Genomic DNA, 14,635 nt, shown 5'->3' with positions numbered 1-14,635 from the left:
TGAGAGCTCTAGGGAGGGCAGGCTTGTGAGCAGTGCGGCGTTTGACAAGTATGAATGAAAGGTTCTCTGACTGGAAGGAAGACAGAAAGGATTTTCCAGGAGGCATATTTGAAGAGAAGGCTACTCATGCAGGCCCCCTTCCTCTTCCTGGCCATTGGATGCTGAACCTCAGTACCTCTGTCATCATAGGGACACGATAGATGCTTATTACATACGTGGTCTAAAGAAAGGCTAAGATATCATAGCCATTGGGAGCTATGTGGGGCTTTGCACGACAAAGCAGCAGCTGATAAAGTTCCACATGAGTTTACAACTTCATTCATTCACTCATTTGCTCATTAGCATATTCATGAAAAACAAGCTGTTAGTACTTTGTGATGTGCCAGGCAGGTCTTCTAGAAGCCTATAGTCCAGCAGGAGGCCAGACAAGAAAACAAGTTCAAGTTGAGCACATAGTGCATGCCTTTTACCTCAGCATTTGGGGTAGAGGTAGGAGAATCGCCAGCTTGAGGCCAGCCTGACCTGTTTAACAAGGCTCAGGCTAAACTGGCTTATGGAACAAGGCCTTATCTCCAAAAGGGGGGGGGGGAGGGGGAGAGATCAACATGAGAACATCAAGTGTCATAACAGCATGGTAGAATTGCATCACATAGTGTATAGGTGATCTCTTGTCTGGAAAAGAAAACACAATGCAATATATACAATTCACTCTGCTTTTGGTTCTTGTTAAAGGGGTTTTTCATCTTCTGTTTTGGAATTCTCTTGGATAATAAGGTATGTGTATATTCACTTCTTCTTTAATTCCCTAGGGCAGGCATAAAAAGTTCCCCTTCAGTTTCAAGGCTTTTGATAATAAACACAAAGGGTACTTAGGTAACAAAATGTTACAAGTTTACAAAAGACAGAGTCCTTCAGAAGTCAGCTAAGCCACTCCTGCTGATGAATCATGTAGATGCAATCATAAGCAAAGTGTACATCACAGAGAGAAAAAAAGGGGGGTGGGAGAGAAAGAATTTTTTTGCATTTAATCTTTGTAAGCCTGGTGTGGTGGCGCATATCTAGAATCCTGGTACTCAGAAGGCTGAGGCAGGAGGATTACACAGAGCGTCCCAAACCAACTAGAACACTCTGAGGCTCTATCTCAAAAGCAAGCAAGCAAGCAAGCAAAATCTCTCTCCAGTTTGCTTTCCTGGGGAATGCATTCTATTTTGTACCTTGAATTCTTTTGCCCATTTATTTAAAATATGCAGAAAGGATACAATTTTCACATTTCCAAGCTATTAAATGCTAAATAGTTTCTCACATTAAAGAACATTCCTAAATGAAAGACTTGTTGGAGGTTGGTCTGGTATATTTTGACGCTAATTACTGTTTTCTGTCTCTGTGCCCCACCTGTACTTTGCTTAAGAGTCTATCTGGTTTGACCAATAGAAGGCCATCACAGCTGGGCAGGGCAAATGGGGTAGGCGTGGCTAAGGTTCCAGAGCTTGGGGAGACAGAGAGAATCTTGGGAGCAAGAGAGATTGGAGGAAAGGGGAGGAGAAGAATGCTGGGCCAGGGGTTAGGTGGAGGAGAAGCACATGGCCCAGATGATGATAATTAGCAAGTATTTGGGACTATGGATGGGAGGTAGCTTGATAGAAATTATTAGAAGCAAATGGCATGAGATTGTTACAGGTATCCCACACCTGCCCCACTATGGGAAGTAGTTTAGGGGATTAATATCTACCCTGTCCCAGGTTAACCAAGGCTATTTTAAAATATAACAGGTGTCTGTGTCTTGATTGATTGCTAGTGGGTTAGAAAATACTAACAATAAACATTGTTAGGCCATACTGGTAAAATAACTGCAACCAAGACTATTAGTTTTAGTGAAAGATAAATGGGAAAAAAGTTGCAAAGAATCATGTTCCGTTTTTCCTCCTAAGCAGCAAGTGATTATGTCAAGATAAAGGCAATGATTGATGTTTTAGCAAGAAGGCAAAAAGATTTTATTACTGGGGCTAGAGTTGCTTTTTGTAGAGGACTAGGTTTGGTTCCTAGAACCTACATGGTAATATACAATGATTTGTAACTACCATTCCAGGGGACCAAATGCTTCTTTTGGCCTGTATCGGCACCAGGCACACACATGGTGTATAGACATACATGCAGGCAAAACCACTCACATACATAAAAATAAAATAAAACAAATATGTATTAAAAATAGAAAATATTTTTTGTTAACTCATTTGCCATATATTACCACCCATTTACAGACAATTTTCTTACAGTCGCCATGTTCCTACCAGATACATCGTCAGGAAACTCTTCCCTCCACCAATCAACTGCTCTCAGCAGTTTTCGCCAGATGCTCACGCATTACTACATTTGCTACTGTTGTTTCATGTTCAATTCTAGTTTCTCTTCTAGGAAGAGAGAACAGTCTGTTAGATATTTATGCTAATGGTCTGGAAGTGTTGCTTAGAAGTGATGTCGCTAAGTAAGTTTTTTCTTGGAAGGCTGATGCTCAATCATTCCTCTCTCTTCACCACTTTTTTTTTTTTTTTGGATGTCCCTGACAGCTGCGGCAACTTCTGTCCAACAAGTTGACTCCGCTAAGCTCATGGAAGCAAACATCAAAGGTAACGGACCTTCAACTCCAAGGCATTGAAGCACCAGTTTTGTATTTTTTCCCTTTATGTCATCCGCGGCAAGCCCATTTATGGAAGGCCCTTGTTTGCCCATCATCACCACTTGGTATGGTGCCTGGCTAGGGTTGATGTCTAAACAAAGAGCTGCAGAGTAAGGAGGGCCTGGGCAGCCGCATAGGAAGGCTTGAAACCCGCAAGATGTGTGTGATGTGTCAGGCCTGCTGGAGACGCAGCTGTAGGCTGCTCCCTGCCACTGGTAGCAGGCCAGGGTGCTCAGAGACAGCTTCTGCTTTGTATTAAGCTGGTATTCTTGATGTAGGATGCAGAAAAGAATCTCAGGGTGAGTCAGAATGAAGCAAGATCAGCGTTTAGTAAGAAAACGTGTTAATGCAGGTTTAAGCATTGACATTTAGAACCGTGGGGGTGGGGGTAGGGGAATCGGGTGGGGAGGGGTTGGGGGTAGAAGAGGACAATGGCACACAGTGGGGCAGCTTATAGTTTTGTTTTAGCAAACAAGATGTAAGGTGGTTTTTTGAGGTGTACTATATAGGTGAGATGAAAAACAGAGGCTAACAATTTTAAAGGAATCCCAAGTGCACATAAGGCACAGTGAAGTGGTAACTTGCTTTGCCTGTAAACATCATTCATAATCTTATTCCTAATTCTCAGCAGACAGGGGTGGGGCTCCTCTCTCTTCCCATGTCTGCTTATTCCCGCCCCCGCCTTACTGCCTTGTTTGTTTTGCGTGGATGGCTTTGGACAAAAATGATTTATTTCAGTCTCTGATCGTCTCAGCACTTAGCTCTGCATTCTAGAACCTGTGGAGTTGGCATAGACAGGATGGGGTTGGCATAGGGTGGGGGTGGGTTTCTGTTTCATTCTTTATACAAAAGTGCCCATGAGGACAGTGTGCTACAGCACAACACTCACCTAGGTGTTTTCCACTTTCAGTGTTAGCTTAGGGTTTTGCCTTTCAACGAGACATGGAGTCCATTTCAGAAAGAGTGCTAAAGTACAAGTTTGTACATTGAAGAAAAAGGCAACCCTCTTAACTGTATACAAACTTATGTGAGTGGTCAGAGATTTTTTTTAAAAAAATAAGAAACAGTAGGCTTTTCAAATAAAGTATGGGGGTATACAACTGTGGTGGTGGCTTGAATAAGAAGGACCTTAATAGGCTCATATATTTGAATGCTTAGTCACTAGGGAGTGGAACTGTTTGAAAGGATTAGAAGGATTGGGAGGTGTGGCCTTGTTGAAGGAGGCACTCATGCAGGTCCAGTCTGTCTACTTCTCCCTCTCTCTCTCTCTCTCTGTCTCTCTCTCTCTGTCTCTCTGTCTCTCTGTCTCTCTCTGTCTCTCTGTCTCTCTGTCTCTCTCTCTCTGTCTCTGTGTCTCTGTCTCTGTCTCTCTCTCTCTCTCTCTCTCTCTCTCTCTCTCTCTCTCTCTGTGTGGGGTGTGTGTGTGTGTGTGTGTGTGTGTGTGTGTGTGTGTGTGTGTGTATGTGTGTGTGTCTCATCTTTGTCTGTGGATCAGGATAGAGCTCTCAGATATTTCTCCAACATCATGCTTGCCCGGCTGCTTCCATGCCTCCTGCCGTAACGATAATGGACTAACCGTCTGAAGCTATAAGCAAGCCTCCAGTTACATGCTTTCCTTTGTAAGAATTGCCTTGGACATAGCGCTTTTTCACAGAAATAGAACAGTAGCTAAGATAACAATTATAATCCCAGTATTTAGAGAGGTACAGGCATGAAGATCAGGATTTCAAGGAGAGCTCTTGAAACATAAGGAGTTTGCTGTATTTGGGGTGATAAAAAAATGAAAACAACAACAACAAAAAACAAACAATAAAAACAAAATAGTGGGCTGGGGAGGTGGCTCAGCGGTTAAGAGCACATGCTGTTCTTCCTGAGGTCCTGAGCTCAGTCCCGGCACTCACTTTAGGCACCCCATAACCATCTGTAACTCTATCCCAAGTGATCTGACACACTCTTTTGGTTTTTGTGGGTATCCACATATATGGGGCACACCCACACATATACACAAAAAATAAAAATAAAATAAAGCACAATCAATGAGAAAATGATCACGGGGCTTCCTTGGTCTTCATTTCATAGTAGACAATGATGCTATGAATGTAAGTAGGCCATCTTGGTCAACATACTTTGACTCTTTCCCCAGTGGCTGTAGGACTTAGGAAAGTTTCATCGTGGCTCAAAGAAGTTCTTACATTCTGTTAATCTTATGTCTCGAGCTCAAACCCTTGGGACCAGAAGGTGTGAAACTGATGTTATTGTGTAGTCTCAGGAAAAGGAGGAAGTTAGAGAAAAGGATTCACATCAGTGAATAAAACGAGACAGGGCACTCCCTGCCCTTCAGAGCAGGAAGTCTTATTGAGAACCAAAGACAGAAAAACATCCTAAAGTTAAATAAAACAGAAGCAAAGGTTCTAACGCCTGGCAGGATTCCTCCCTGTTCCTGAGATGTCATGCTAGTGTTCTTCAGATGTGAAGGTGGCCACTGAGCAGCAATGGTCACCAAGGGCCTGTTTCCTCTGTATCCATGGCCTCTCCCCATTTTAATTCAAGTCAGGTGGTAAAAATTAGATCTTTTTTTCTTTTTGGTTGTCTGGTTAAATGATTGTCCTAGTTTCACTCCCTATTTCTGTGATTAAAATATCAGGGAAAGGCAATTTGCAGAAAAAGGGGCTAGTGTGGCTTATATTTCCGTTCATTTGTTACAGTGTCTAGCAAAGAAAAGCTCTCAATATGAGTGACTGAATAAACACTAGCAAGTATAAAAGAATATCAAGTATCTTAAAATTATCATTTCCTAATAATTGCTTGTTCTTTGTTTGAAACATTTTATTTTAACTTAATGACTATGTTTTTACGTATTTATCTGTCTGCCTGTCTATTTGTTTGTTTATTTATTTGGCTCTCCTGGAACTTGTTTTATAGGCCACGTTAGCCTCAACCTCACATAGACCTGTTTTCCTCTGCTTCCCAAGTGCTGGGGCTAAAGGTGTGTGCCACCACACCGGGCTTCAGTTTTAATTAAAAAAAAATAGTTATTTATTTTTTGTTGCGTGTGTATGAGTATTTTGCTTACATGTACATATATACACTGTGCGCATGCCTGATTTTCACAAAGGCTGCAAGTGGGCAATGGATCCCCTGGAACTGGAGTTACAGATCCTTGTGAGCCACCTTGTAGGTGCTGGAACAGAACCCTAGGAGATCAATGAGTCCTATCAAGTGCTGCAGCCATCTCTTCTGCTGCGTGTTCAGTTCTGTTGTTAATAATCTTCATAATCTTCATACCAACTTGCAGCTGCTTATTCCCAGAACTGATCAAACCAAGGGAGTAAACACATGAACATAAAGAGGGGATGGTGTTTCCTTCAAAGCCATTTTCCAGTTGGCTGCGGGAAGTTGTAAAGATACAGAAACACCAAATTCATTTGGAAACAAACTCAGTCAGACTCTAAAGAAGCAGATGAAGGAATAAATGAGTACCTATTCTATATTCCTAAAAGAGAATTGTAGATTATCAACATGGACTGAAAGGTTGATGGTGGCATCGAGAGTCCTGAGATGAAACAGTGGAGCCAGGCAGGCTTTATTAAGGGACAATACAAGGCACCTTCAAGCATGAGAGTGGAGAGAGGTCACTGTGGAGGACCATGCTCTTGTACGGTGACAGTGGACAGTAGACAGAGAGACCGTTGTTGAAGAAAATGCTTTCATGGGGGGGGGGGTACGAATGGCCAGAGAGGCCACTATGTAGGGCTTGACCATTTGAGGGTGAAGGGTATACACAGCCAAAGGGACCATTGTGCCAGTCCACAAGCTTACGCAGGCTTTATACTGTTACATAAAGTTGCTGGGACAGACAGCTTTCCAGCTGGGCCTTTTTTTTTTTTAACCCAAGGATTATAATAGTTAAGAAGAGAGATTATGAAGTGCCTGGCAAGTCCAACTGATATTATGGTTTTCCATAAGACCATGCTTTCACCCACAGTCAGAGACACAACTCAGTTCCCACTCTTTGATGACGCAGCAGCTGGATGCGGCACTGCACACCTTTAATCTCATCCCAGCACTCAGGAGGTAGAGGCAGGAGGATTTCTATGAGTTCCAGGCTAGCCAGAGCTGCAATGAGATCCTGACTCAAAAATCAAGCCAAACCAAACCAACACCACCAAACACCAAAATCATGCACTAGGATAGATTTTAAAGGAGTCAGAAGAATTTAAAGTCTATATAAATTACCTGTGTTTTTCTAAGGGGAAATACCCTCCCTTGATGAGCCAGAATAAAGGTACCTCCACCTTCTCCTTGCTTTTATCTGTACCTATCTTTTTACATATATACAATTTTGGGCTGAGCCGTGGTGGAACACATCTTGAACTCCAGCACTTGGGAGGCAGGGACAGATGAATCTCTGTGAGATTGAGGCCAGAGTGAGTTCCAAGACAACCAAAGCTAGACATAGAGAAACCCTGTCTAATAATAATAATAATAATAATAATAATAATAATAATAATAGCAACAACAACAACAGGAATAAATTTAAAACTAGTAATAGTAATGCTTTTTTTTCTTGATTGTGATTCTTTAAATTACTGCACTAACAGGAATACAGGATGTGGGATCCTAAACTAATTATAAAGGAGGAACCAAGCCTTAAAGACTTTCAAATCTGTTGATTTCCAACTAGCAACCTAACATAAACTAATTTTTTTGTTCTTTTATACAGCAAAACTCCTCAGATACAGTTACCAAGCCTAAAGGCTTTAGGCCTTTCAACATACTACAGCACAGAGGTGAGTTCCAATACAGCCAAAGAATGTAAAAGGCAAAAAGAAAGATTATGAATATGAAGAAAGCCAATAGTAATTATTAAAAGATGACAGTGGCAGCTGGCCATGCATCTGAGTTCCTTGGGATTGTGCTCAGGGCTGATAAAGCAGTACTGGGCATTTGTTGTTCATAGGTACACACACACACACACACACACACACACACACACACACACACACACACACATGTAGCATTGACGATTAAGGTCCTGGGGTTGATGAGTATGGTTAGAGCAGCCCCAGCTAAATCCGTACTGGAGAGTCATTCCTTTTACACCAGCTGCTGAACAGAGGGCATGGGATGATGTGTTGATGTCCAATGATGAACATCTATTATTTTCTAAGCTAACCTGAGGCATGACACCTCAGGAGGTTGAGAAACTAGTGTTCCCTCCTGCATTCATATATTGATGACTACTGGGAATTTAAACATCATGGGGTCACAGTACTTAGAGAAAGAAGTAGAAGAGATATATTGTGCTACAAGGTAAGTTGTAGTTATACTTAATAGCCCTCCTGTTTTGCATCGAGTTATGACATCATCATTAAATCCATTTTAGATTCTAATCAAAACTATTTAGATTATAGCTGAAGTGAGCTCAGTTCTAATTGAGAAATCAATATCTTCCTCCTCTCAAAGCTCAGGGATCATCATGGCAGATGATGGGCAGAGTGATTGTAAGAACCTGACATAGTACAGACCAATCACAAAATACTATTTGCTGGACATGGTGGGGTTATTGCACACATAAATGCAGAGTATCTGTGACTGCATACATAAGACCTGCACAAACTCAATATGGCCAAAGTTCCAACATGGACAGGGAAAGGCTTTATGACACCACATCCCTGGCTGAAGAGCTATTACCAAATAATGGCTGAATGGAGAATCAGTTATTCTCAGAGCTGTGGTCCCTGAGAGGCTACCCCTATTTGTTACTTTTCTATTTTCATGACAAAATATTGTGAGCAAGGAGACTTACAGGAGAAAGTTAATTTGCACTCGTGGTTCCAAAGAGTCCATGATGGTAGAGAAGGGACAGTGGGTGGTGGAACTGGATGCTGAGAGCCTGTAGGCCCACATCTTGAACCACAGTCAGGAAGGAGAGAGAGAGAGAGAGAGAGAGAGAGAGAGAGAGAGAGAGAGAGAGAGAGAGAGAGAGAGAGAGAGAGAGCGCCATAAATGGCAAGAGTCTCAAAGCCCAGTGACACAATTCCTCCAATAAGGCCACACCTAATCGTGCCCAAACACCACCAACTAGAGATGGAGTGTTTAAATGCCAGAGCCTATGGGGACATTCTCATTCAGGTTACCATGTTAGACATGTCCAGTAGATGGTCCTATACAGAGAGTACCCAATGACCTCAGTGGGTTTTATTACAGAGCATGTGAAATTGGTAGGGCAAATTGGAGGATAGGGACAAAGTGGAGGGTGGGAATGGGGAGGATTTTCTCAAAATATACTGCTTGCAAAAATAAATTTCTCAAAATGATAAAAAGTTAAAAAAAAAAAAAAGAATGCTTAAATTGCAAACACGGCTCAACTGCTGGCAAATGTGCCTAGCCCATTCCCTTGCTTCCTGTTTTCACTGCCTCCGACCAGACAGTGCTTTGAACTCCACCTTTCCAGATATGTGTTCCCCATCAGTCGGAGGAAAAGACAACCAACTTCCAGGGCGCTATCCTGCAAACCATGCATTGAGTTGAAATCTATGTTATCTTATTTCCCAGCAGTCACTGAAAAACATATTATTTCTTATCTCCAGTGGTGGATGACTGACCAATGCAAGCTTTCATGGTGTCTGTGAAGAGCTGTCCCCCTCAACCAATCAAGAATGTTCTGTAGTGTTCTTAAATATCACCCTATAACTATGCCCCAGTTTTAAGATATTCCATATGCTTCTGTCATTTCGTTTTATACTAGATCCAAGAACGGCCGCAATGACTTACCTCATCTTCTTTTCTCCTTTCAGGTATGTATGCGCTTTCTCATACTGGAGATTCATCCAGTGACATCACATTAACCCAATTTTTATCAACGGAATGAAGCCATGAGTCATAATCAAAGGCAATTTTTTTTCCTTTGAGCACCATGTTATTCAGAGCCACATGAGAGCAAAGACATGCACAAAATCAGATGAGATTTTGTGACTTAGGAGTCTGAGGATAAAACTGGTTACTTTGGGGCTGGAGAGACAGCTCAGTGGTTTAGAGCACTCAGTGTTCTTACAGAGGACCGGGGCTCAGTACCCAGCACCCACATGGTGGCTTACAACCACCTGTCCCGTGGGTACTGCTGCCCTCTTCTGACTTCTGTGAGCACAACACACACATGGTGCATAGACACACATGCAGATTAAATACTCGTACATGCAATAAAGCAAATAAATATTTTTAAAAACCCAACAAAATAGGTGACTTCAGTGGTTCAATCCTGTTTCCTTTATGGTAAATCAAACGGAAATTATATTAATTACAAAGTGAGTTAAGAAATATCATACATTGTTCATCCAGGAAGACAAGTCAATGACAAAAACAAAAACAAAAACAAAAACAAAAACAAAAAAACCAAAAAAGCTCCTGTCAATATCTCCGGCCATGAGGGAAACTTAAACACCATAAGATAATACCATACATCTAGTAGAATGTCTGTGCAAACAATCCACTCCCCACCCCAGGGGCACTGCATAATTCTATTTATCCTGAACCTGACACAAGCAAGATGGTCCACGATAAAGGAAAGCAGGTTGTAATTGTTGACCAGGTTCTAGCACAGCTGGCAGCAATCCCTTCCAGTCTTGGAAAAACAACTCTATGCTGCATAGCTCTGCTATTTAACATTTCTTTAATGAATGGAGACTGCAAGCCATACAATGCAATAACCTCTTTAACATGTTTTAGATCTCACACATCTACTGGACGCCATGTCAACTCGTTATAAGCATGACCACCATTGCTACCAGGCACATGATGCACAAAGACTGGGAGTGCTGATGTTGCCTGTGTAGCCCTAGGAACTCCTCTGGAGGTTCTCTTGGCTCAGTACTGACCAGTTGCCCCTGTACAGCCTCCTGCACTACCTGCCTCTTGCCTCATGGAGGTGCCCTGAGCACCTGGCAGCAAAAGTGCCTGGAGCAGGGCAGGGTGGCCGGCTGCCTTCCAGCCTAGTTTACTTACCTCTTTCATCCTGTGGTAAATTTCCAGTCTCAGACACCAAGCCTGAACCCTATCATTCTCCACCTGCTGGCTCTTTTTGATTTCCAAGTACATCAACCTCCATCCGCAAACTTTGTTAAGTGCATAGACAACTCAGCAGTCCTTGCTAACACAAGAGAACTGAGCGACCCTCCTGAGTTTTCAGCTTCCCCTCCAGTCTTTTTCAGTATGGTACATATGAAGACTACAAAGCAAAACCAGAAACCCCACTCCAGGAGCAAGGCAGGAGACCACCCAGTTGCAGGAGCTGTTATTTTGCTAACCTCCTTAAACAACATTACCAACCCTGTTGATTCCTCTAGTGCATTAGGAGCAGAGGTATACCCATTATGCCCAATCCACTGCTGGGCGCCCCCTGTAGGCTAGATTTTTCACAACCTACTTTATTTAGGGTTCTTACACACTTCAACATCACATCTAACCCAATAGAAAGGGGAGAAAGAATGTTAACAAGAAAGAGGGGTTGTGGGTCTGTTTAGATGTAGTTCATTGGGCCAATTCCATTCTGCATTGTCAGGATACCAGCCATCTACTCCAATAGCAAACTCCAAACAGCAACAGGAATTTGCAGTGGTGGCACGATGGAGCAGAAACAGCGAGGCTCTGCCAAATTGTCATGAGTCCCTGGAAGTGGCCAGAATCAGCCGGAGAGCACCAGGAGAAGTTCTCTAGAACATCTCTCCCTGCAAAGTGAAGGCCAGCGAAGACCAGCAAAAACTAGGGAAGACCAGCAAAGACTAGCGAAGTGTTGAACGGCGTAGAAATGCCAAAAGCATCCCACTGTCCGTGCTTCTTTTTATATTCCTTCCCACCATCACGCACCCTCTCACGTGTCTGCTCCCAGCAAAACATCACATGCCCTCTCACAAGACATCGTCCAGAAAAGCATCACATGCCCTCTTCCAAAGCAGTTCTCAGCAAAACACCATGTGACCATGTGACATGTGAGTCTTCAAAGAAGCCAGTAACTTCCACTTCAGTAGATTATCTTAGGAGTTCATAGTGCAGGATATAAAATAAGGGAGAAGCATATAAATCCTCCTGGAAGGAGAAATATACATTCAGTGTCTTGACTGTAATGATGGCTTTGGCAATGCACCTATCAATCAAAACACATTGCACATCACATGTAATTAATGCATAGAATTTATTATCAATAAGGTTTTTTTAAAAAAGGCAAAAAGATGGCGTAGGTTCGGGACAAAACAATGCAGTTGGTTCTAAGTCAATTTAAGAGTCAATCATGGGCTGTTCCGAAAGCTCAGTGGCTAAAAACACCTACCCGCAAGCGTAAGGATCTGAGTTCGATCCCCAGGACCCAAATACTGGAAAAAGAGAACTGACATGGGCTGTTTGTTCTCTTGAGTCCACATTGACCGTGGCTCATGTACACACACACACACACACACACACACACACACACACACACATGCACACAGTGCACATATGTGCATGCACACACAATAAATTAATATATAATTAATGACTTTTTTAAAAAGAAAGGATGAAAGAAAGGACAATGAAAGTCCCAGGTTGTGCTCTAAGCCAAGGTGCCAGACAACTGTCCCCTCCCACTGTCTTGGGAGTAGATTATGCGAATAGGTGGGGAAAGAGACCAAGAGGTACCAGAAACACCTAAAGCAAGTACTATTATCATCCTGAAAAGAAAGGGCCGAGTGAACACTAATAGAGAAGCAAGGCTCACGCTTTCCAAACAAACATCTCTGAATGTCTAATTCTATCAGGAGGAGAGAAAAGACCAAAGAGAACCGCTTCGAACTGGTGCCAGGATCATTTATCCATCTCATGCCAGCAGAGGACAAAGATTTATCAAGTTCCACCCGGGCACATGACACCCAGTCAGCTTTTTGCATTCTGCTCTCAGGTATAAACAGTCAAAGAAAAGCTACTTTCCTAAACCAGTGTGCTTTCTAAGCTCATTCTAAATGTTTATACTTTTGTGGACAGACTAGCTCTCATCCCTGTAAAAGAAGCCTTTCACCCACCCCCAGGCAGCAGAGAGCATCATATAAACACACCATTGGTGGAAATGCTGAGGACAAGAGACTCTTGGGTCCCCAGCACCGATCAATGCATTTGCAACACAAACCTGCACCCAAGGTCAGGGAACATTGCAGAAGAGGGGCAGAAAGATAGTAAGCACCAGAGGACCAGGACACTATCTGTTGTGAGATAGTATCTTCTGAGAGAAAGAGAGAGAGAGAGAGAGAGAGAGAGAGGGAGAGGGAGAGGGAGAGGGAGAGGGAGAGGGAGAGGGAGAGGGAGAGGGAGAGGGAGAGGGAGGAGACAGGCAAACAGAGAGAGGAGAGACAGAGACAGAGACACGGAGGAAATGAATTGGTGGGGGTAGGGAGGAGGAGGAGGAGGAGGAGGTCGATCTGGGAGGAGTTGTGAGGAGGAGTGAGGAGTGAATGTGATCAAAATGTATTGTATGAAACTCTCAAAGAATATGGTATTTTAAAAAACATGTCAAGGCCAGAGACAAATTCCATCAACTCCACTACACATGCACACAGGAGTGTGAGTAACCCAGATCCTTCAGACCCAAGCAGAGAGGGTTTCTCGCAGGGCCTAGACCTCCAGTGGACATCTGGCATTGGAAGCAGCCTGACTGTGGTCCCACTCTTCCACCAATGCCTTAGTGACTCATCACTCATTTATGCGGAATGGGCCACAGAGTAACGGGATCTGCTTCCTCACAGTACAGCCCCCTCCAGCCCACACTTGCCCTTAGAGACATTCTTTGTCTGTGGGCCCCCAAAACCATTGTCTTTGGGCTCCTCCTGTGGTTTATTGTCTGAAAGGAATGACCCTCCCCTACCCCTCTTTGTGTGTGTCCTCTTCTCGACCACCCTAAAATATAATAATACCACACAACTGCAGCATAAAAGCAGAAGAGGGGCTATTTGGCGGAGAAAGGAAACCAGCGAGGGGTGGGGAGCATGGAGTAGGGGGAACCCATTTTTGTATAATGCTAAACAAAACAACAATTATTTTTGATTAATAAAAATTTAATTTAAAAAAAATTAGAGGTTGCTTTGACTTTGCACAGCTCTGTGCCAACTCCTCTGGATTCGTGAAGAGATACGAGGAGGAGTCAAATGTTTTTCTCTGTTATTTCCAGAGCAAACGAAGAGGCTGAGAGATGGCCGCTCTACCCCCCCCCCCACTCCCACCCCCCCCCACCCCCCCCACCCCCGCAGAGAGTTTCTCAGCCCAAGGCCTACTTCAGTAAAAACTCCTAGACCTTTGAGCTTTGGCTCACCATGGATGGTGTGGTCTTTTGCAAGTTGTCTGCGGAGCGGAACTGTACTTACCCTCGCTGAACGGCAGGGGGCAGGCTCTGACCAGGAAACTTTACCTGATGACTTGCACATTTAATTGCCTCCCTTGCACAAGGGGGAATGGGGGATGGGGTGGGGAGTACGCAAGGGAGTAATGCTGCTGCTCTGGTTAGCAACGCTGCTGAAGCTTTGCTTCGGCTAGTAGGAAAGTTTAGGATGCCCAGAGCACAAGGGCTCAGTTGAGTGGTGAACAATGCCTGTGTTTCCTGGGTTTGTGCCTCGGGGTGCTGGTAAACAGTGAGGGCTGCTTCTAGGCAAAGGAAGAATCAGGCTCAGGTTTTGGTTTTGTTTTCAAGTGATTTTTCACCTGCTAGAAACCAGCCTGCGTGGGTGGGTGGGTTACACATAGAGCATTTTGTGTGGAGACAGGGTTAAGTCAAAGTCCTTAGGGCCAGAATGAGACTACAGTATACTTTCCAGTTTTAACTTTCTAAAAAGAAGTCACTTTGAAAAGACGTGTAAGGCTTGCGCTTACCCCATCCCTGCAGTGGCTGTGTTGCTTGCTCTCTTTGCTCTTCGGGTTTTGTCCCTAAAATCCAGCAAGCATTAATGG

The 14,635-nt window shown here is 43.5% G+C and overlaps 1 protein-coding gene across 3 annotated transcripts in view; it reads left to right on the top strand.

Moving 5' to 3' along the window:
• The window catches only part of ADGRF1 (adhesion G protein-coupled receptor F1), a 46,261-nt gene extending 36,342 nt beyond the window's left edge, over positions 1–9,919 (top strand). For all 3 annotated transcript variants that reach the window (XM_084753300.1, XM_084753299.1, XM_084753301.1), the window contains exons 12-15: positions 733–774; positions 2,565–2,624; positions 7,398–7,464; positions 9,475–9,919. In XM_084753300.1, coding sequence (XP_084609426.1) covers positions 733–774; positions 2,565–2,624; positions 7,398–7,464; positions 9,475–9,548 — 243 coding nt within the window. In that variant the 3' untranslated portion in view covers positions 9,549–9,919. The remainder of the gene's footprint in view (positions 1–732; positions 775–2,564; positions 2,625–7,397; positions 7,465–9,474) is intronic.
• The last annotated feature ends 4,716 nt before the right edge of the window (positions 9,920–14,635 follow it).

The sequence above is a fragment of the Acomys minous genome (genome assembly GCF_964271855.1).
Source record: "Acomys minous genome assembly, chromosome: 13".
Taxonomy (NCBI): domain Eukaryota; kingdom Metazoa; phylum Chordata; class Mammalia; order Rodentia; family Muridae; genus Acomys; species Acomys minous.
Note: the sequence above shows the minus strand (reverse complement) of the source record. Positions and strands in the feature narration are given on the sequence as shown.